Raw genomic sequence first — 25,463 nt, forward strand, 5'->3', positions numbered from 1 at the left:
GAAATACAAAAGAAAATATTAAATGAATAATATAAAAAAGTTACATACCTTTTTTAACTGAGCTTTGTTGATCAGAGGGCCGATCTGCATTTTTCCAGTAGATTTTGAATCAAATGTAATATTTTCTTTAATGTATCTTGTAACAGCATTGACAAATTCATCAAACACAGAATCTTCAATCAAAAATCTATTAGGGCTAACACAGGTCTGAAATAAAATATATATTAAAATGGTAAATAAATGAATAGATTTTATGTTTTGATTTAGTGATGTAAATGTTTCTCAAAAGAGTGAAATTTTATTAATTGTATAGGGGAAAAAAATTCAAATTATTTACAATTTAAAAACCTACAGGAGTCAATTTCAACAAAAAGTAGAATAAATAGGCTATTCATTCCTAATTCAATTAAACTACGAAGTTATTTTAGGAAGACAGAGCTAAAAATGGAGGGATAGTCAGGTGTTTTATACCTTCACTTCAGACTAGCCATACTTTACTGCCCTACTGTTTAGGACATCCTAGCTCTTCCTTCCACAACTATGTACTGTTAGCTAATGTGTGGAGGGTGCTCAAGCTAAATGGTACTAGGTGTATAAAAATATACTGCTACATTTACAAACACTGGCACACTTATAAAATCAGGCTCAAACAATTGTTTATAATGCATACTGCAAGGTCAGGTGGTAGTACCAGCATATTAATTTTGAAAACCCACATTCAGATTCCAATTTTTTTATAATTTTCATTTACGCATTTAGAGCAGCAGATCCTGACCAGAGGCTTGATGAATTCTTAATGAAGACTCTTTCAGGAAATTAAAAATTTAAAAGTGCAAATGGAAATAGAAAAAATGAAGCTCATGATATGGTCCATGTTCTCTCTTTGACTTAAACGTGTACAGGTAAAAGCTGTTGCAGATAAATTTATATTACAACATTGTGGCATGTGTACTGAAGTAGTGTGTAAGAAATTATTTATTAAAACATTAATTAACTTATTAAGAACTTATTAAGGTAGCTATTCATAGCCCAACATGTAGGCTGATGAAGGGTGCTGGTCAGGCTATTTTTACCAGAATTGAGATTAGAACTGTGAAAGTTGTGACCAATTACCACTTCCTAAGGTATGTACAGTTGGAAAAAGAAATAACTAATTCCAATATTGACAGTAACAGAGCTGGTACAGATAAATGGCTGGGAGTAAATAGTACTGTTAGAATTGGTAGTTGACTAGATCAAAGTAATTAACTATTGCTCTCAAGCCATAATTGTTAGAGAGTTGTGTAATAGACTAATTTACTTCAATATTGATAACCAGGTGGCCATTACATAACTCAATCATGATTTATTAAGGACTGTGAAGTTACACAAACACTCCTTTACTATAACATAATGTGACACCATTTTACTACCGTTAAATGAGTGCATAGTCATTAAGAATGACAGGCAGTGAATTCTCAAATTCCACCTGAATCTATGAGCAGAATTCACATAAACTCTGGTAAATCAAGAGGATAACTAAAGAAAAAGCCAGATTCTTTATGCTAAGATATTCCAGAAGGGCACTAGTAAGAAAAGTAACAAAACTGCTACTTTGATTATCAGAGACTGATACATGAGATCTGACAGAACTATTTATTCACTGATCACTGCAAACTACAGTAAAGTCTAATGGACTTTATGTTTACTAATAATTCTTTACAAAGCTACTTCAAAAAATATAAGAATAAGCTGAAACACAAAAGTACATTAATTATAGTTTTGAAAGTAGACATACAAGAATAAAATAATTTACATCATTAATACCTGTCCACAGTTCCTGAACTTAGCACCAATTGCACCTGACACAGCTTTTGTCATATCAGCGCTTTTGAATACAATGAAGGGAGCATTGCCACCCAATTCTAGGGCAATTCTTTTAACACTCCCAGAACACTGCTTGTATAACAGCTTACCAACAGCAGTTGAACCTAAAGGCAAAATTGTAATTTACAATTCATAAATTGGGACAAAGTCTAATGAATTTCAATTTCACACTTAAAATACCACACCTAAAAGCAGGGATTTTATACAAACACACAAATACATGTATAGTAATAAAATAATTTATTATTATTGAAAGATTATGAAATCAAAGGCTTTAATCATTTTAAGTACAGTTAGAAACAAACAGATAATGTTTTGACAATTTAGACTGGCAGGACTGCTTCCATGTAACATAAATACCAAAATCGGACTAAACAAATATTAATCGTACATCTCATATCAAAAAGTCAAACAATACTAGATAACAATAAATTAAACTGCAAGGACTGACCTGTTGACACAAGATCTACCACTTCTATTTGTTAAATCTCTCTCCATTAAGAATTCATGTTACCAGTAACACAAAATGTAGTGCTAACAAATTGTTTAAAAACATTTTTATTCAGTAGTGTATTTTAGTATCCCAGAGCTGAGTATGACATTGTACATAATACAACAATAAATGATAGATAGATAAATTTGAAAAATATTGTGATAAAAAGTGCAAGTGATGTACTAGGGAAGAAAGAACCAGTTCCCGGAAATGGATTGTTTGACAAAGAGTGTAATATAGCTCTGGAATAAAGAAATAAAGCGAGGTTAAACATGCTGAAAAGAAAGACCAAAGGAAGTGTACAGGAATTTATGACAAAGAGAGCACCTTAAAGGAAAACCTTAAAAAGTTTCATAAGGGTATAAAAGAAATAAAAAAGGGATTCCAAGCCAAAACTGGATTTCGTAAAGGGAAAGAAGTTGAGCTGATTGGGGAAAAGACATCCATTCTTGAAAGGTGGAGCCAGTATTTTAGTGAATTGCTAAACACAAGAACCACCGAGAAAAGATCTGAAGAAAGGTTCAATCTAGATGAACTCCTGGGTAAGGTACAGGATGGTGCAGAAGAAGTTAAAGCTCCTGAGAAGGAAGAAATTATCGACATTATTAAATCATTGAAGAACCACAAGTCGCCAGGCCTTGATGAGATAACTCCAGAGATGATGAAATATGGTGGCAGTGATTTGTCCCCCAGCATCGTGGCTTTAGTTAAAAGTGCAAGAATAAGGTGATTAGGACACATTGAGTGGATGCCCATTGAAAGGATACCCAAAAAGATGGTTTATGGCAAACCACATGGAAAACGGAAAAGAGGACGTCTACAGGTCAAATGGCTGGACAATGTAGAGGAGGATTTGAAGCCATTGAAGGTTGGCAGATGGAAGGAGAAAGTAAGAGACGGTGTAGATTGGTTGGCAGTTGTGGAGGAGGCCTAGGTTTTTGTAGGACCATAGTGCCATAATAATAATACTGCGGAGCCGATAATGCTCGAATTGGTAAAAATTTTTATCTAGTTATTAACTATATTTTGGAAGGCTAAAGGCTTTTATTTTGGAACCTTCTAATAATAAGTTGTGTCTATTTATGTTTCACTTACATTAATAAAAAATTATTGCATACTTATAACGAGTATACAAAAAAGAAAAGTATACAAATTACAAAAGAAAACTACATGCAGTTTTAAGTCATTAGATACATATATCAGTTCTTATTATCTAACATCTTTTTTAATTAATTAAACAATAAAAATAATAAAACAAATAAATGTATGTATAATATACCCATAGAACAGTAATAATTTATGAAATTTATAAAAAAAAAATTAAATTGAAAGAAAAAATTAATAAATTAAACTAATAAGAAATTAAATGGTAATAATAAAAGGTTTTTTAACCCATTCAAGTGCTAGGGGCCATTTCGCATTTCTATCCACTGGGACCTTCAGTGAAATTGGATTTTTTTCTTTTTCAAATGGTATCTTTGTATTCCAATAACTTTCTTAAAAAATAAAAAAATGATACATTCTTTTTGGATTACAACAAGTGCGATTGCGGCCATAAAGAATGATTTCATTTTCTATGGCTGAGGACACAATTATAGCTATCAATAAATATTTTTTCCCAAAACCTTTTTAAATGATTTGAACTCAAGTAAGTAAGTAAGTAAGTAAGAGTAAAACTTACTTATAAGTATTTAAGTTCTGAAGTTAAGTAATTGTAATTATATTATAATTAAAAAATGTAATTACAATCATTTACAATATTAAATTTTCTTGATTAAATGTATCTGTATTATGTAACAATAGTCCCTTTGATGGAATTGTTTAGGTTATGCTTTTCAAAACAATAAATCAATCATCCCCTACTTGACAAATAATTTTTACCATTATGGTTATATGAGCTAGGAGGTAATGTACAAAGGAAAGGATAATGTAGTTCAAAAACACACTAACTTATTTAATAAATACAAAAAGTTATTTATATTATATTTACCTACATTAAAATGAATATATACAACAACTATTGCATACAAATACAAATATAACATTGTAAGGAAAATAAAACAAAAAAAAAAAATAATAAAATCGTAACTAAAATTTTAGGAATGCAAATTACCAAATGTGGTTTAGAGGTATGCCAACCTGGTTTTTGTGAGTGAAAAAAAATGGTGAAAAAGAATTCTCAAATTGATAACAAAAATTCATCACAAAGATCTACAAAATATCATGCACATAGTTCAGGGGGCCTAAAGAGGGTTCATATTTACCATACCTTACAGAATAACTTAAAGATACTTTTTCTACATAACAAATAGAAGTTTTCAGAACTGTTCCCTCCATTTTAAGTGAAAAGAACAATTATAGTTATGGTGGGGGCAGATTTTAGAAGAAAAAAAAAACTAGTGATCACAAGTGCTATGACACCATCCACAGCATAGGGCTCACAAGATCACAACTGTTGCATTCTCAGCACTGAAATGGTTAAACTGTTCACATACATTAGCCATTGAGTTGGTACTATAAGCCTGCAGAAATTAATTCAGTTTAAAATTCATCAGAGTAACTGTTCAAGTTTTGTACATATCCTAATTTATGTATATAAAACAATAGAAGTAAAAACCAAGGAGGCTATTAAAAGAACAAAATTTAAAACATTAAACGATAACAAAAAGGAATTGATTCAGAAGAAAATTAAAGTAGAGGTACTAATAAATATAGGCTTTAATACAACACTTATCTTTAGCCTGGGTTCCAACACAAGTCAAAACGGTCTCTAAACAGGTAGGTGTATGTGGGGTACATGATTTAGAATGGAAAAACCATCATGCGCATGCACCCAGCAATTCAATAACAGTCTTGACTAGTGTTGGAACACATCTATTATAATTTTTATTAATAGTCTCACAGGCTCGAAGTAAAATTACTATTCAGTAATATACATGGTCAGAGTAAAAGTAGACAGCGTGTCGCTTTGCTGGGTTGTTCATAATTGAGATGTCACTTTCTTATGTTCACAGTTAATATTCAAATCATACCCTTAATAGTAGAACCATCCTAATTAAAAATGACACTTGGTGAATTCAAGAACTATAATGAGTAAAAGCGAATTCAAAATGTTTTAAAAAATAGCAGTATTTCACAAATATTCAAAAGAGAAGATGCACAGAAAAAAAAAGCTTAAAGAACAGAAATTTAACAGTGACATGCTTAATTGATTATATGGCTGGATTGTTAGAAGGATCCATAATGTGATAAAAAAAAAAGAAAAGAAAGTCAGTGAAAATCAATGATACGAACACTTGGTGTGGATAGACAATGCTGAACCCTGGATAAGAAGTATAGAAGATGAAAATATTATAGAATGACTGCTATATGATTGAGACTGGAATATGAGAAAAATAGATCCCTGGAGTCGTGAAAGACGATTTTGAATGCAATATGCACAAACTCCATAAAAAGAATAGGATTTTTCATAGGTGACCTCATATTGATGACAGTCTATGATCCTGAACAAACAAAGGAAAATTACTAAGTGATAAAATTAAAAGAAGACATGATAAATCAATTTTGTCGAAAAACTTATTAGTACTTGTACTTTAAGATGCATACATGGCAAACAGATATGGACAAAAATATATAACTTTATATCCTTGTTAGTTGCATTAAACTTATTCACACTAAATAAACAAGAATTAAAAAAAAATATTTTAATTATCTTAAGGATAGCATAAGTTGATAATTCATTGATAATAATTAAGTGAAGGTTTATACTTTAGTAAATTATGCCAAAAATAAATCACATTCTTATAGAGGCCATTGTTTCAACTCATTAAAATACTAAATAAATCAGTGAGAGTAGTTTAAAAGATATTTCATATCCAGGTACTGAGTAACCAATGAGTAAGTCTGTTATAAAATTTGAATGTGAAAATGTGGCAGATACTTCTGAGTTATACCAACATCCTATCAAAAATATTATAATTTATAATTTCATCCTTCAGCTCAAGTTCTATTTTTATCCAATTTCAAGAATTAGGGTTCCAAAGTTAGCCATATAACTAAAGTAATGAAAATACTGAGCACTGAGAATCAAATATTAATATAACTTTGGACATAGCAATACTTTGGATGTGAAAAAAAAGTCTATATTACATTATTGCAATAATTTTAATGATCATGGCATTTCCATTAGGATATTATCAATCTCGAATCATCTTCTGGCTGACCAAATTTATGCTAGTTGACAACACTACACCTAGCTATCACTAATTAGGACCATCTAGGTATATTTTCATTATGGTAGGCTACTATAAACCAATAAATCCATATTTGACAAGATAAGCTTGTATTTTATTTTATGACACATTGTATATGCACCAGCAGATTAGCAGATTTAGGAATAATGGTGAAGATTAAAAAACTAGAACTAGTAAACATGTTATTTGCATCGGAGAATATCTGATGCTTGTGCAGGATTCATGTTATAAGGTTATAACTTTTTCAATAAGTATACATTCAAACAGTAAAATTATTTTTAATCATTTAGTTATTTATTATTATAGATACATAGTATGTACAGTAGGAACTCAGTTATCTGGATACTTAGTTACTCAACATAGTAGTGAAAACTGAAAAAGGGAAATAGGAAAAACCAGTATGGTAAATGCTGTAATACATTGTATAATAGCTTTTAATTTTTTTCTTTTGATATATTTTGAGAAAGTGCCTTATATATTTGGGAACCACTGCTTTAATACACTATCAGTAATTTAAAAAATGCAATAGTAAAGATGAACCCTGTCAATCTTCAGATTATCAAGGCCACACTGTAAGCTGAATTACTGGCTATGCACGTGCATTTCCTCATACAAATTCCCAACAAAATGTAAGATGTACCATTACCAGTGCCTTCATGAATGGAGGAGTCTATTTTTCAGATATTCTGATATTTTCATACATATAAAAATTATAAACAATAATAATTAAAAAAGTGTATATATATATTTTTTTTTTTTGGTGGTAGAATCAGTTGAAACTAGTTTTGTTAGAGAAGGTATTTATTTGATTTGGTATCACCTTCAATTCTCTTAAACTTAAACTTTATTCCTGAATTTCAAATACAAATTGATGTAAAAATGTGTATAGGTCAGTTTTTTATTTTTTTAATTCATGCTGCCAAAGGTTGAGAATGATTCATTCAGTTTGTGTGTCCAATTTATAACTAATAAAACATTGGATTATTTATTTTAACTAAAAATAAGTTTCCTTATTCAACTTTATTATCTCAATCAGATACATATTTTAATACACCAAAAAACTTAGTACCATACAAATAAAATTAGTTATATTTAAATGGGAATATTCAGATTAACTTTTTCATATTATTAGCATGATTTAATATCTTAAAAAGTTTAATTTTCCTGTCTTTTGGATAATAATGTGCCTCATTATAAATTAATATATTACCTGTAAAAGTGATGACCCCTATTTTAGGGTTTTCACATAGTAACTGACCTACACTAGCAGCATTGTTACGGTCACATGGAACAACATTAAGGACTCCAGCAGGAATGCCTAAACAAAAAAAAAATTAGATAAATTGATGAGATTATCATTAAGTAATGAATGAAACTAAATGAAGATTTCTGGGTTGAATGCATAAAGATTCAAATTAAGGCAGGAAATACAATACAATATGGTCTAAAGATGACCAAACTATACTAGCCAGAGAAAGGATGTAAAATGATTATAATTACCACTTTATTTGTAACTATGAATCATGAGTGTTTATTCAATCAATTCTACATTATAAAGTAATCCTAATGTTACAACTTATTAACAACAAACCTGCTTTTTCAGCACATTCCATTAAAGCTAAAGCTGTAAGTGGTGTATCTTCTGCAGGTTTAATAACACAAGTACATCCAGCAGCTAAAGCAGCTCCTGCTTTACGAGTTATCATAGCTAAAGGAAAGTTCCACTGAAAAAAAATAATAATAATGCATACTTATGTGACCAATCCAATAAACATCTTCAATAGAATGGGACTGTAATGGACAAGAAAGGTGGGATGAAGAACCTTTAGCACTATGGCCATTGATATAGGTTCAATGCCCACAATGGCAACATGAACACAAGTCCCAATTTAAATCAAATAACAACAAAACATTATACTATTTATGAACAGCACATGGATGAGATTTTATTTGACCTTTTCTTATATAAAATTATTACCAATCAGATCAATCTATATTCCTAGAGGAATGAATTTTTTCACACAATGCTGAAATACCTTATCTAATGAATTTTCCTAGTCCTGGATTTTATGAGCCTTTAATAAATTAAAAAAATCTATTGTCATACAAATCAAAGGTTTTAACTTACCTTGGAAGAAAGTTAGTTATATGCCTTAGCATTTCTCAAGGGTTACTGAAAAAATGGGTCTCAAATGGATTCAATAACAGTAATTTAAAAGGTAGTAACATCTTTTGAAAGGATGGGGTCCTCATCAAGATAAAACAAAGAAAGAGCTGTGGCAAATAAACACAGATCAATCTATTTTTACTACTATATATTACAACACAACAGTTTTATTTTTATACAAATTTGACAACAATTAAAATTTCTTATCATTCATAGAGAGTGATATAAATGAGAGAAAAGGAGATGCCTTTGTCAGTTATAAAAATTAATATTTTAGTGTGGGAGGAGGTCCAACCAGTTTTTATTTTGCCAATACTGTGTGCACAGTTTGGTAAAAACAAACTGGCAAGTCTTTTATTGGCATAAAACTTTCTCTAAAGGACAATTTAGAGTATGAAATAAACCTAACAATTTTTAGTCAAGGACAAATTTGACAAACCATATTGAAGGTGTTCATTACCTTATTTTTATTGAAGGGGACTGCCTCCTCACAACTCATGAAAATTGCTACCAAAATTAATATCAGGGTTGGGAGAAACCATGTAATTATTCCTTACGGTCTTAGTTTTGGTTCATTGGGTACCACCATACCTTTTGTTTGAGGAACAAAGAAATGGTTCACTCCACGTTTGCCAACAGTGTTTTGGATTTTATCAGGCAGAGGTGTATCCCTTTCTCAATCCTATTGTGCCAATGATGAGAGTTTGTTTATCATTTTCACATGTTTGAACAATGGAAATAAGGCTTCTGGCAGTGATATGGCACCACTAATGATGCCGGGGTTGAGAGTTTGGTACACAACTGGCTCATGTAAGTATTCTTTTTATAGAAAAGCATAAAATATATAAAAATACTTAATTATATCTGAGGAATAATAACAAAATGAATAAGAATAAAATAATCTAATAATATCTATAGTAACAAATTAAACTTACAGGAGTTATTAAAGCTGCAACTCCTACTGGTTGCTTGATGTGCATTAACTCTCTTGTAGATACAGGAGAAGATAAAATTTCTCCCTGAAATGAAGGTAAAATTAAATTTCGGAGGATTCACATAGGTTTTCTTTAATATCTATTGAATTATGTTTTCTTTTTATTTTATTTTTTATTAATTATTAATATAATTATTATTTTTTAATATTAATATAAAAAAATGTTACTAGTTACCTTTCTTTTCATTAATGACTAGTTTAATTTATCATACTAACTACATAATTCATGTTCACATAAACACCAATCCATAAAAAAATTAAAAGGCAGAAGTCATTGTACCAAAATAGTAATAGTATATATTTCTGCAATTATTATATTTGTTTATCAAAGAATCTTCTCCAAATTTATTCAAGTCTATCATCCTTCAATATCAAGTCTACTATCTAATAAATTTGTATTCCATTATCACATCAAAGGTCTTTTATAACATTCTCATTCCCATTTTAATAGCTAAGAAAATTTATAGATAAAATCTTGATACCATAACATATAAAAATATCAAGCCTGTTTTTGACTCATTATTCTATTCCCTAGAACCCATCTACACACCCTCTTCCATTGACGAAATGCCTCTTGTCAAATCTGATGAACTTTCTTTAATAGCCATGTTTCCCCCAAGACCACTACTTCTTAATGATCTCTTGCTCCACAGATAACCCTAGAAATAAAGACTACATGAACAGAAATAATGAGTCCAGGAGGCAATTTTAACCCTCCTGTATAATTCATGGCACCTCCTCATATAGATCACAGAAAAACTAACAGTCTTTCCTGTGCTGTACCAACAAGGCATAATACTTTCATAGTTCCCTTTATTAAGCTCCTAAGAATATATTTAGCTGTCTCCCAATCAGGTAACTATTATTAACAACCAATCACTAACTATTAACAAACAATCACAATTATATTTCACTTATCTTTTCTCCATGCTCCTGCAAAAATTCCTCACCTAGCACAACTTTCTTTACTTTCTCAATTTGTATTTCTTTTACGTATTATCTGATTACCTGTTCTCTTCTATTCTCAAAACTAGAACAAATTATTACAGCTTGATTCTCACTTCAGTAAGACTTATCTTGCCAGCCATAAACAGTAGTTATTTTAAACAAAATCCTGGCTTCTCCTAGCTCCTTCAGAACGATAATGTTCTTCAAGGCTACTCCCTCTGCTCATACTTGTTTTCCATTTGCATTAATGATTTGCTTTACTTACTAATAACTGCCACATTACCATTAGGCCTTAATTATGCAGATGACATTCGAATTTATTATAACCTACAGAGCTAACAGGAGTACATCACCCACATGTATTTTGTCAAAGTTAAAAAACAATAGAGGTAGGTGAAACTATAGAAGCATACTATTTCCTCTATAATTTTATTATAAGGGATCTATGTAACCATTAGAAACATTTTGGACAATTTGTATGAAACACCCGATACAACCATTTAATTTTAAACTTATGAATAAATAATAAGTATTTTATATATAAGAAGATGGTCAGGGTTGCGGTCAAAAGAGAAATAAAAATAGTTTACATAAAATAAAATAATAAAAATAGTTTTTCTCTTTTGACCGCAACCCTGAGCATCTTCTTATATATCAATTTTTATGGTCAACTATATATACATATAAACAATAAGTATTTTAATTGGAAAAAGCAATATAAGCTCACATTAATTCTCCTGGCCTCTTCTGAAAACCATTCAACAAAAGAATTCCCATATTGTACTTCACCTAATGCTTCACTAAAAGGCTTTCCACTTTCGTCACTTAAAATTTTCGCAATTGATTCACTGTGTTCAGTAATTACATTAAACCATTTTCGAAGTAACTGACTTCTTTCCTATAAAGAATTAATTTTTAGAAACCAATGAGAATTAAAAAGGAAAATATTTCTTACAGATTAAAGAATAAGTTATAGGAATATTAAGCCAGTAAAGCGATGAAACTTACCTTTCCAGGTTTATTACTCCATGACTGGAATGCCTTATCAGCAATATCAATAGCCTCTGATACATCTTCCACCCCTAAGTTTGGAACATCAGCAATGCACTCTCCATTCGCAGGATTAAATACTTTAAAAAACTCGCCTTTAGATGAATTAACCCACTTTCCATCAACATATGCACTGTTTCGAACAGTAGAATAATTCATGGGAGTTGATGCAATAAGTTTATGATTAGAAAGCATTTTCTAAAAACCATTCAAAAAAATTTTAAATGAAAGAAAAAATTAAAAACAGTTACAAATATAAAGTATCATAAATATCTACAGAAGTATATATTTCCAATTCAGATAAAATGTGATCTAATGTCATTACGATAACATTTTTTAAAAACCTCATTCATTTATTACAATTAATGTTCTGATCGTAAGAATTCTAATGTAACAGTTAATTGTTACATATTGTAATGTAACATTCTAGCCCAGAGACCCTCCTATCTTACCTAAACACACACATACATTTTTTTTCTTTAGTAAGCCCCTACTTCACCATTTCTGGTGTATGGAGTGATTATCCTGCAGGTGACCAACCTATTTTAACCAAAGTAGAAATACTGGGTTTCATTTTTTGGGACCATTACAAAATAAGACATCTCACCCTGGCCAGATTCGAACTGGCACTGTTGAGGGGTCAACTTTTATTTCATGGATATCCCACGTAATTAAAACATGACCCTCCCACCATGGGTAGAATAGTATGGTAACCTATAGATAACTACTCCTACCCCCACTATCCTGGTTGACAGAAATTATCAGAAAGGGGGTAATATAATAAAAAAATAAATAAATAAAGCAGACAGTGACATTTTCCAACTATAATAGTAAATTTATAATCCAATAATAAGTATAATGGAAATAGTTTTATAAACAATTTAAATTTATTTAAACAATTAGTATAAGTTAAGAGGAACCTTCCAAAAAGACTAGCCATAACAAGCAAGATTGGATATAAATAAGAATTATTAGGTATTAGTTTAACAAGATCTAATTTTTTTTTTTTTTTTATTCTTTTTACTGTAAAGAGCAAAACGACTTCGTTTGTCCTAGGATTAAGAAAAACAGTATTAGCAGATCTAAGGGTAAACTAACTAGAAATAACTAATTATGTCAAAAGTTCGTTGACAGGAGCTTATTTAATTGAAGGGGGCAGAGGGAAAATCTCGGTCAATGACAATCAAGAAATAAAAAACGGTTTGGTTTTTGAGATGGGGAAGGAGAGGCATTTCTCACTGGTCCTATGAAAAGGACACCAAACTTCTCAACGAGCATTCGTCTAGGAAATTTATCTATAAGATCAAGAAACAAGACTATTAGCAATAATCTAGAACAGCACTATATGTAACAAGTAGAGCTTTAAAATCGCAACTGTTTTAATTCTCTAGAACATTCAACAATATTAAAGAAGTATTGATATTTATAAAATCTACATTTGAATTATTCAACCAGCACTTCTACTGCCGTAAAAAAATCAACCACCGATATTCCAGAGTCTCAAGGATTTTCAAATCCAAAGCCAACGCCTATTTCCAAAATAGAAAACTTCATATCGTTCGCTCAAGAGATTGCTGAATTGGTCGGACAGCCAAATTTCCGATGCTTTTCACGCGTCAAAGATATGAAGACATATATCACCAACAAAGATCATTACAAAAAAACTCGCCAATCATTTGACCAAGAAAAATTATGACTTGCATTGTTATCAACTGAAGCAAGAAAAGGCAAATAGAGTGGTTTTAAGAGGCCTCCATTCAACCACCACCACCGACGCTATCAAAATAGGGCTGGAAGAAATCGGGCACAATGTGAGGAATATAGCGGGCGTTTTACACCCCACAGAAAAATACCCATTACCAATATTTTTTGGTGATTTAGAGCCAGCCGGAAATATTTCAGGTTACAAGGTTGGTGCGTTCAACAGTCAAGGTGGATCCACATGTTGGCCGCTCGCCACGGATCCGAGGCTCGTACAAATGCTCGGCAAACAAAGATCGGGCCATCCACATGTCAGTGTTATTCAGAGAGGCAAGCATGGCGAACATAATAGTGGTTTCAGCCATTGCACTTGGATTGTATTATTTTTATTACAAAAAAAGAAAATGAAAGGAAATTAAATATAAATAAATAAGATTAAATATAAAACTTATTATAAAAAGTACCAACAAACACCTTTAACCTCCTAACAGCTCTCAGTTGCAACTAGACATAGAACAATGGTGGAGATGCTACACAACCGCTCTCACGAACCCCTTTGATCTGTCTCCAAAAAACCGACTCTCGACGGATCGGCAACGAGCCTAGGCCAACCAAGCCAAGTCACCCATCCACATGCTCGCGTATGTCTGAGTTCGCCATGGCTTGGCCAACATGCAGAGGCCCCTTCAGATTTGAATAGCCAAAACAAAAACCGATTATTGTGCAGCGCACTAGGTGACAAAACTTAGGTAATACAAACAAAGTTCTATTGACATCACCAAGCCAGGATTGTGAAATGTGCTGGCCCTCACGCTACTAATAACTGCCAAAAACCACGGGATGAACCGGCAAAATGTGCATTATGTGAAAAACACCACCCAACAAACTGTGAGGTTTACAAAAATATCCACAAACAGAAATCTCATTTGATGGCATCAAAATCCCTAGATTAAACTAGCACCCTACCGCCTGAAACCCAAAATTTGGAAATTTTCCCAAACTTAGAGAAAACATCAACTCAGGACATCGAATCGCAGCCTTCTAGCTCAAAAATCAAGGATCAATCTTGTCAAGACTCAAGCCGGACATACTCTGAGATCATTAACATTCTCGACGTCAGGCGCCTCAGATTTCCCAGCCCAAGCCCCTGACCTCTCATCCTAAGCCTTAACCTCCACGTTATCAAAATCCTTCCTATACGGCGGGTAGGGGTTCAAAAGGAACCTTTACTAGCATTTAAAAATGAAAAAAAAAAAACGAACAGCCAAATTTTATTATTATTGTATTTTAAAATAAGTGAACATAATAAAGGAAAACAAAATATAAAAACTATAAAAAAAAGAACAAAGCAAACTTAAAACTATTACAAAAATTAAATAAAGGTTGAAAAAGAGCAAAACAAAATGTCTTTATATCATCGTGGGTGATCGACGGGGCCCCTGATGTGGGTAGATTATGTCCTAGTGAAGGTAGTTTTGAAAATGCGTATGTCTGCCCGCCTTGTCCTCTTGGAGGACGAGCCGCCGTGAAGAAAATGACTCAGCTGGCGAAGATGACCGACTGCTGACTACTAAGATTAAGTAGATGGAATAAGCATTACAGCCGATGTGTGTGCACACTAAGAGACTCACAAAGTGTATATTTTATTTTTTACAGAATAAAAAACAAAAGAGAACATATGCTTTTTAAACAATAACAACATATGTTACACAATCGATTTTTCATTTCGTTAAACGATGAGTCGGCCGCAACATTTCCCATCATCTACCCTTACGGATAAACCTACCGCCACATCGTTCATTCCCAGTTCCATCTCGTCCAACTGTTCCGATAAACTCCTTGTCCCAAGTACCACTAAAAACCGACACAGTTCCTCATACCCCAGGTGCCGAACAACCAACTCCCGTGGTAACATCCAATTCCGAGTTTCCACCTCCAATACCTATCCTATCCTTTCGCTCAAAAATCCCACTTATTGGCCAACAAACCAAAAAAAAAAACGAATGGGTATCCTTGCTTTATTTATCGGCTCTCTGATTTCCTCTTCCCAAGCCATTGTTGAATCCTTGGATGACCTTTCATCAAATCATAGTCCAGTTCTCCTTTGTCCAGTCAAGCTTTGTATGTACCAAAGCCCTCCGCTCCTTCATTAAAAACAGGAAGAGTTGACTGGGACAAATTTAAATGTGACCTGGAAACCAAACTCGACTTAAACATTTGACTGAAGACAAAACAAAACATTGTTGAAGCTATTGAAAAACTCACATAATCAATAAGAACAAGTATAACTGACAACACACCGACTAATAGAGTCAATAACAATAAACAAACTAACCTTCCACAGCATAAGGGAAAAACGCAGAGCAAGATCGAAGTGGTATAGGACCAGATATCCAACTGAAAAAAGGTATTACACCAAATGACTAACAAACTAAAAGTAGAGATCAGAAAATACAAAATTTAATTAACTTTACAGAAAATCTTACAATGACTGACAAATCATTATGGAGGACCACCAAAAAACTGTTGAATTTCAAAGATTTAAACCACCTACTTCTCACCGAATCTCAAACCTGGACCAGAACTGATGTAGAAAAATCACAGACATTCGGGCAACACCTCTCTGAAACCTTTATTTCACATCCTGATATCCTTAACCTAATTCACCTTGAATGCATTGAATAAGAACTAAATATTCCACTCCAAATGACCCTCCCACCTAAAGGATTTCATCCATGAAGGATATCTAATATCATTCAAAGATTACCTACCCGCAAAGCTCCTGGACACGACCTAATAACATCCCACATCCTAAAACCTCTTCCTCGGAAAGCTATCCAATTCCTTACCTACATATATAACGCCGTACACCGTTCCACATATTTTCCTGATCCATGGAAATTATCTATAGTTAAAGTAATACTCAAATCCCAAAAACCGCCAGAATACCTATCCTCCTACTGCCCTATCTCACTATTACCGATCATGGACAAAATCCTTGAAAAACTCAATTTAAAACACCTATACCCTATCCTAGATTCCAATCATATAATCCCTAATCACCAGTTTGGATTCCGAACAACCCACTTCACTATCCAGCAATGTCATTGTGTGGTCTTCATTGGAGGGCCTGCTCCCCCCTGGCGAAATCCTACCTACGCCCATGAAGAATGGTGTAATTGAAGGATTAAAATAAATTGCAACAAATCCTATCAAATCACTTTTACCCTTCGTTATAAACCTGCCTACTGCCCTACAGTATACTTTAATAATGTTGCTCTTACCCCTGTAGCACAGATCCTCTACCTTGGACTACAACTGGAAAACGACTAACATGGAATCCTCACACAAGACTGAAAAGACAGGAAACTGCACGTCGATTTCGACTATTACAGCACTTACTAGACAAACGGTCTAAGCTTCCAATTTATTACAAAAGACTGATCTACATTACAATAATAATACCAATCTGGACATACGAAGCTGACCTTTGGGGCTCCACTAAACCTTCGAATTCCTCTCGTATCCAATCCTTACAATGTAAAATCCTTAATGCTCCTTACTTTGTCACAAATAAAATCATCCATAAAGACATTAATGTTCCCTAGGCAACCGATCTAGCCCGAACCAGATATCATTCCTTCCAATATAAGCTCCTTAACCACTCAAACCTGAAGATGGCCTCCAAACCTGATATTGTAAAAATGTTTTTAGAGTGCTACCAATGGGTAGTTTCTCTACAGGCTTGTACAATACCATTATGATAATACTTCAAATTTACTTGATGTATTATATGTACAGTAGTAAATATTCGTAAATAAAATATTTTAATTATATATTGCTAGCTAAGGATTAATAGTAATGCCTAGTATTCACCCTCAATTTATTAAATTTAGAGTTTGCTACCATAATGAAGACACCTCAATGTATAAATGCCGCAATAATGACAATGGACCCTTACAGAGAGTTGAATTCTGAAACATTTGTTCAATTTTCCATACAGTTTGTTCGTAATTTATCAAAAAACGTTATTTTATTTATTTATTTATTTTTTTTTTGCGATTTACTCTTTTAGGACACGCCTGATAAAAAATAGGATTCACCATATGAATTCGTCCTAAAATTCCATATACTGTCAGTACATGGAAATAATAATAGTCTCCCACATTGAAAAATTCCAGTTAACTTTTGGAAAACAGTTAATATTATTTATACAATAAAATAAAATGTGTGTTAGTAGTCAACAAGTACAACTTGCTAATCTTAATTTGACACACATACTCAGAAGTTCTTTCAACATTTCAGGAAATTGATTATATTGCAAAATCTGTCTGTTTTGTTTTCTATGAAGGTAGTCGCGGGAGTAAAACTATTTCAATAAATAATTAATATGATTATAAAATGTATTGATACAAAATGAAGAAGACAATAATTCACAATCCTTAATGATGCTTCAGAATTTCTTTTCGTTTTGTCATGATTTTCAACGTCCGGTTTAACTCTGGTAGAAAACATGCTTAATAAATATTGTCTGCAAGTGGAAGCCGATATTTACTTTTTATCAGGCTTGCGGTAAAGAAAGACTACTCACACACGTGTTCAACCAAACCTACAAGAATAGCATCAGTGCAAAATCTCAGAAAAGAGTTCAGTAATGCAGTAGTACATAACCAATAAATTCAACTTTCGTTCAAGCATTTTTAAGCAGATATTTGTTAATTAAATTTTATATATATATTAAATTTTATATAAAATTAAATGGTATTATGGTAGCAAACTCTAAATTTAATAAATTGAGGGTGAATACTGGGCATTACTATTAATCCTTAGCTAGCAATATATAATTAAAATATTTTATTTATTAATATTTACTACTGTGCATATAATACATCAAGTAAATTTGAAGTAATATCATAATGGTATTGTACAAGCATGTAGAGAAACTACCCATTGGTAGCATTCTAAAAACATTTTTACAATATCAGGTTTGGAGGCCATCTTCTTTTCAGACGCCTCGGAGGATTGTCCGGAATGAAAGAGGAAGCAAGGTAATGGGTTTGAGTGGTTAAGGACCTTATATTGGAAGGATTGATATCTGGTTCGGGCTAGATCGGTTGCCTAGGGAACATTAATGTCTTTATGGATGATTTTATTTGTGACAAAGTAAGGAGCATTAAGGATTTTACATTGTAAGAATTGGATACGAGAGGAATTCGAAGGTTTAGTGGAGCCCCAAAGGTCAGCTCCGTATGTCCAGATTGGTATTATTATTGTAATGTAGATCAGTCTTTTGTAATGAATTGGAAGCTTAGACTGTTTGTCAGAGCTGTAATAGTCGAAATCGACGTGCAGTTTCCTGTCTTTTCAGTCTTGTGTAAGGATTCCAGTGAGATAAACTTAAGGTGCCTCTACATGTTTGACAAATTTGCTAAATTGACAAATTAGCGCTAGCGTATGGATGAGTCATTTGAAAGTTAGCCTGAATTTGTGGGCGACCCGGTTTTCGGGCATAAATTGAAGGGCGCTTTTGCTGCATCCACACGTTTGTTTTCAGTTTGCATTACTTAAGAACTGCCAACAGATGAATATTTAATTAATTAATGTATTTCCCCATCCTAGCTTTATTTTGTTCTTTTTTTTATAGTAAAACTAGATTAAATCTAATGTTAAACCGAAAAAATTTAAAATAAAAAATAAGCATGTGGATATCAACGTTTGTACAAGTCTTGGATTTGTGGCAAGTGGTAAACGTGTAGATGTAGCATTATATTTGATCTGTGTCAAACAAGAACTAAATCGCTAAATGAGACTTTTAAAATAAACAATCTTAAACTAGAGGTAATTATTGAAACGGTATATTGGAAAAATTCTTTAATTAATTAAAACATAAAGAGCATAGACATTTATCAGTTGACAGTTCTAAAACAATGCTAACATAAACGTATTGATGCAGCACAAGCGCCCAATGATTGGTGCCCAAAAACCGACATCTAAAACGGGTCGGCCACAAATCATAGCCTAACCTGCTCCATCCATTACATATAACTCCACACACTTGCGCTTGTGCGAATTTGCCAATAATAGTTAGGCAAACGTCTAGAGCCACCATTAGGGTATCAATAGGTATTGTTGGGTCAGTTCTATTTTTTACTCTATTATCTTATATAAATGTTATATTATTTTTTCTTAAGTGTATGAATTAAACATACCATTATCTTGGGATTAGTACTTAATTAACGAAAATACATAAAGTATGTTACTTATTGAAAGGAAAGTTATGTTGTTAATATTAAAAACCAAACTTAATTTCTATAAATCTTTAATTTATTAATTAATTTTGGACATTTTAAGGCCAAATTCAACTTTTTTTTCATTACTATCAATAGTACTACTATCATTTAATTATCTTACGGAGTTAAAATTATCATATTTAAATTATAATTTTATGAAATGAAATGATGTATTATAATTTTAAAAATTATAATTTAAAATATATAATAGATAAAACTATAGGACGAGATCTAATTTATCTTATATTATATCTAATCTAGAGCCATAACGAAATCTGAATGCATGGAAAGCCTGGCTACGAGGTATTCATATCTAAATTAGGAATTAATTGCTAAGGTTATCGCTACATTGGATTATTTATATACGAAATATAATATCCAGGTTCGCCGATAGGGAGAGCCAAACCAAGGGGGAGGGGAGCTCAGGGGGAGACCAATCTCCGGGACAAAAAACTGATTTTTTAATTTTGTAGAAAATACAAATCAAAGCCGCAGCTCCCCCCTAAATTTTTGAGACCCGAGAAAAAAAAATAAAGAAAATAGTGAACTTATTTGATAGATGATTTCTTTCTGGAAAAAAGATGAATATACGTCGATTCTTCGGGGGGGGGGGGAGAAGAATCAATGAGCGCATTTATTCGTCATGTACTCATCTCTAAAAATAATGGGAGAAACCAATAAAAAAGAACCTCTTTTATATCCCATTCTTCCTATTATATTTTACATTTTGCCAATTTAATAATCTCAGAATGTTTGTTGAAAATAAATCAAAGAAGACAACCGTCGTAGAAGAGGTTAATATTTTTGCCAGCAACTCCATAAGGCTTATGCTCTCAAAGCAAACCTCTTATATTTTTGTTTTTTTTGTATGTATTTTATGTATTTATGTACAATAATTAAGTTTATGCTCGATTTTCAATAGTTTACTCTGATTATATTTAATAAAAATTTAAAAAGCAATGATTGAATTTTATGAAGTAGCAATAAAATGGTTTGTGTAATGGGCTGGAGTCCTCTCCCTCCTTGGCAAAATCCTGCCTACGCCTAAGCGATTGAACATAAAATAATTTTCATCAATCAGTTCTTAAATTTTGGTAATTTGGAGGAAAGTCTGCACATACAGCACCTCTTCTTAGTATTAATCTAGTAAAAATAACATAATATTTTTCTGTATCCAGAAGTAAAAGTAAATTAATTCCTGACAATGTAATCTTATGTAAAAATATTTGAAAAATATGATGGTAAAAATTTTACAACCTAGGATGTCCAATAATTTCCGAGATTTAGTTTTTCCAAATCCAATATTTGTTGAAAAAAACGAGAAAAATCATTTTGTGAATTAATTTCGACAAATTTGACTAAGACTACTATTTTTTGGAAAAATATCATTACAAACTACATGGTGCATCTAACGAGCTTAAAACTGAACCGTAATAGAAATCTTATGCGTTAATTAATTTCCTTGCTATGTTTTTCAACATTTGTGATTTTTTTTTTGCCAAATATCATGAAAACTGCTACTCTCACGGTTCTGTTCAAAATCTTTAGGTATTTTTCAAGATATTAAGCATTAAATAAAATATGAGAAAAAAGTTTAGTTTTAACTAATTTACAAGGAAATTTGCTGTCCCTGTTGTAGAGTCTAGGTATAATTTAGAATTATTTTCTAAGAGTAAACTGGCGTTAGCTGTTAAAAAATACTTCCTTCTCCAAAAACTATAATTTTGATAGGAGTGTATAGAAAGAAAATAACAAAACTGAAACTATTTACATCTGGATATAAGAAAATCAATAACAAATAAACAAATCTATTCATTGTAAATGGTTTTCTAGATATTAACAGAAATACACAATGCACTGTGCAGTGGACACCGTATTCCGGCAAAATTACGTTTCCTTTCAAAATTTGTAACGATATATGCCTTCATACACATCTTTATGTATACCAAAATTAGCATAATTTAATCCTTTAGATTTCGCTTAGGTACGTATTGAGACTGCTTGTAATGCATTAGGAGCTAATGGCTGTTAACCTAAAAATATAAGGCGACCATTTTGAAAAATCAGGCATATTAGGACATCGCAGGTGATGGTTGGATGGAATTTAATTTTATCCCTTCTGATGGAAGAGGAGAACTATCCCTTCTTCAGGGAATTCACCTATGGGTGATCGGACCAACATAATTTACGTTAGAAAGGTTCGACCACCCGGATTTGGTGACCCACCGATAGAAGATGAAGGTGTAGAAGCAGAAACAGAATGAGGCCAGGAGGGCTGAACCTACCGGACGGATGCAGTTAGACAGGGTTCCGCCCCATCTTAAGACGCACAACCGAGTGCTGGACAGCACTACGGTGTAAATAATTGTACCCCAATACTTAAATGGTACCCACCAAATAATATTGTGAATATTATTCTGTAAATATGCAATATAAACAAATTCTATAAATAAATAAATTTTGTTAATAAATGAAGATTTTCGGTAGCAGTGGCAAGCACAATCCTTACATACTACCCCACTGCTGCCGAACCCCGTATGGCAAAAATGCCAGGTGAAAAAAAAGGCGGGATTGTGTCGAATCGGTTGTGACATGTCATTCCACACACTTCAAACGAGGCCCAATAAGCGCCTAACCTAAGCTTTATTAACTTTTCTTTAACCCAACTTCAATAATTTAGGTTACATTATATTTTAATCTTTTCTATATCATCTAAAGTTTACGTTTCAGTGAAACATTCACCATCTCAGGCTCCTAAAAAAATTGAAATTTTATTTTTTTTATTAATTTTATCCATATCCTCTGTATTTTTATCTTAAATAAAATTAGTAGCTATAAATATCACAATGATATGGTGCATTTTTAAATAATATTTTTCCTATTGCATAATTAAATTCTAAAATGTTCGGGTTCAAATTCACCTTGACACCAAACAATTAGGCCTATTTATGGATCTGAAACATGGATGATGATGAAGGCCAGCTAGAGAAAACAACTAGTTTTCATAATAAACATACCTCAAAAGATGTATGCTCCAATCTAGAAGAGCAATGAATGGATAATCAGGTCTAAACACAAACTGGCATGGGCGTAGCCAGAGGGGAGCAAGCAGTAGCTGTGGCAAGAATGAATGGTTGACCTTTTTCATTAAGTGGAATTAAATTTCGTTTTTCATAATTTATTGTGATTATAGGTAATAAAAATTCAAAAAATAATGATTGAACAGAAATAAAATGGCGATGGTATTTTTTTGAATGCGGAATTAGATATCTTTTTGTGCCCATCGTTTCAGAATGTAATATATATGCATATATGTATGTACGTACGGATGCGTGTGTGTGTGTGTGTGGAATGGGCTGAGGCCTGCTCTCCCCCCTGTGTGGAATGGGCTGAGGCCTGCTCCCCATGAGTGTAATAGGCTGAGGCCTGCTCCCCACTTGTGTGTATTGGGCTGAGGCCTACACTCCCCTTGAGTGTAATGGGCTGAGGCCTGCTCCCCGCTTGTGTGTAATGGGCTGAGGCCTGCTCCCCGCTTGTGTGTAATGGGCTGAGGCCTGCTCCCCGCTTGTGTGTAATGGGCTGAGGCCTGCTCCCCTTGAGTGTAGTGGGCTGAGGCCTCCTCCCCCTGTGTGGAATGGGCTGAGGCCTGCTCCCCGCTTGTGTGTAATGGGAAGAGGCCTGCACTCCCCCTGAGTGTAATGGGCTGAGGCCTGCTCCCCCCATTGCAAAATTCTGCCGACGCCCATGCAAACTGGCCAACATTTATATGGAACCAGATGTGGTAAGTATATCAGGATAGCAAGACTCAGATGGGCGAACCAAGTTGAATGAACGGAGGAGAGCTCAATCCAAAAGAAGCAGCTCAATATAGGACCAAATGGAAAAAGAAAAATGGAATGATCAAAACTGAGATGAATGGATGAAGTGAGTGGCAAAGAACTCTTGAAATCAGAGACTGGTGGGTGGCTGTCTGGGACAGGGAAGAATGCAAGATGATTCTCGAGGCAGCCAAATTCCAGTAATGAATTTTAGTACTTGGGATGATGATGATGAGTAAAACAGGAGGATTCCTATCTTTATTAACTTTAACTTCAAATCATTAGCAAGTAAAATCAAATGTAGAGGCTTATAAAGTTTGTTATTTTTTGTTTCCCCAAAGCAATTTATGGATTCCTCTGATCATATTTTCAGGACTTTTTCACTAAAAAGTTTTATATTATTAGGTTCATATTCCATATTATTCATTTTATTCTGTTTTATACTATTTTTAGAGTATTAAATATACATAATTATGTTATACTGATTAATTACCTTATTACTATTGATATTTTACATTATTTATCATATTCTATGGCATATTAATTTTTTTATAGATTTTAATTATTTTCTTCAAACTAATTCAATAAATGTCTATAATGATGTTTAAGTATAATCATTACTAGTAGTAATTTATAATTACTTCACTCCATATATTATCTTTTAGTTGTAATTTATAAATATCTTATTAACCATTACATACTCACTACATCCAACAAATTAAAATAGTAAAAAAGTTCTATAGACTATTTCTGTAATTTTTGTACTTTGTTGTAAACCTGCTAATTGCTCTTCAGTATCCTTTAATAATGTTGCTCTTACCCCTGTCGAAAATATCCGCTACCATGGTCTACATATGGCTAAATGACTAACTTAGAATCCTCACACAAGGCTGATAATACACGAAACTGTAAGTCGATTATGACTATACAAAACTTGCTGGAGAAATGGTATAAATTTCCAATGCATTACAAAAGAATGATCTACATGACTATATAAGACCTATCTGGAAATACGGAGTTGAGCTTTGGAGCTCCTCCAAAACTTTCGAATTCCTCTTGTATCGAATCCTTACAATCCAAAATCCTCAATGCTCCTTAATTTGTCACAAATAAAATCATCCATAAAGACGACCTTAATGTTCCATATGTAACTGATCTAGCCTAAACCAGATATCAATACTTCCATTATAAACTCCCTAACCACCCAAACCCACTAGTTTCTAACCTTACTTCCTCTTCTATTCCTGAAAATCCTCTGAGGCGCCTAAAAAGAAGATGGTCTCGAGACCTAATGCAGAAATCTTATTAGAGTGTTAGCAATGGGTAGTTTTTCCACATGTCTTATGGGTTATTATGTTTATTCAAGGTACTAACCAGTAGATTTTTTATAATTATCAACATGTCTAATAGTATTTTAAAACATAGCTGAGCTTAGGACCATATATGGGTGAAGTAATTTTATATATTTTTACTTTTCATATTTTTTTTTTTCTGTGGACAGAAGCGAACTTTAGTCTATTTTTTATTTGTAACACAGAACCTATGAATCATCTTCAAATAATGTCAAACCATTCTGACTGACCAGTCATTGTTCATCATTTATTAAGTTAACAGACTGTTACCATGTAGTGATACTTAAATTTCTGAGAATAAATAATGTTTGATCTTGAAAACTAAATGAGGCTAGTAGTGTACTTTGATGGTACATTTAGAAAAGATTGATTCTATTAACCTTAAGACTCTCATAGAGTAGTTATCTCACTACAAATTCTTAAGACAACCAACAAAAGGAATAGAGTTATTCTTTTTAAATTTTCAGGAATAGAGTTATTCTTTTTAAATTTTCAGGAATAGAGTTATTCTTTTTAAATTTTCAGGAATAG

The 25,463-nt window shown here is 32.5% G+C and overlaps 1 protein-coding gene across 2 annotated transcripts in view; it reads right to left on the reverse strand.

Moving 5' to 3' along the window:
- The window catches only part of Ssadh (succinic semialdehyde dehydrogenase), a 37,929-nt gene that overhangs the window by 9,419 nt on the left and 3,047 nt on the right, over positions 1 to 25,463 (reverse strand). For both annotated transcript variants that reach the window (XM_014421715.3, XM_014421716.3), the window contains exons 2-8: positions 11,730 to 11,969; positions 11,449 to 11,619; positions 9,715 to 9,798; positions 8,204 to 8,336; positions 7,823 to 7,930; positions 1,807 to 1,970; positions 49 to 207 (exon numbers count right to left, since the gene is read on the reverse strand). In XM_014421715.3, coding sequence (XP_014277201.1) covers positions 49 to 207; positions 1,807 to 1,970; positions 7,823 to 7,930; positions 8,204 to 8,336; positions 9,715 to 9,798; positions 11,449 to 11,619; positions 11,730 to 11,969 — 1,059 coding nt within the window. The remainder of the gene's footprint in view (positions 1 to 48; positions 208 to 1,806; positions 1,971 to 7,822; positions 7,931 to 8,203; positions 8,337 to 9,714; positions 9,799 to 11,448; positions 11,620 to 11,729; positions 11,970 to 25,463) is intronic.

The sequence above is a fragment of the Halyomorpha halys genome, unplaced genomic scaffold, assembly GCF_000696795.3.
Source record: "Halyomorpha halys isolate HHAL.00 unplaced genomic scaffold, Hhal_1.1 Scaffold337.1, whole genome shotgun sequence".
NCBI classification, from domain to species: domain Eukaryota; kingdom Metazoa; phylum Arthropoda; class Insecta; order Hemiptera; family Pentatomidae; genus Halyomorpha; species Halyomorpha halys.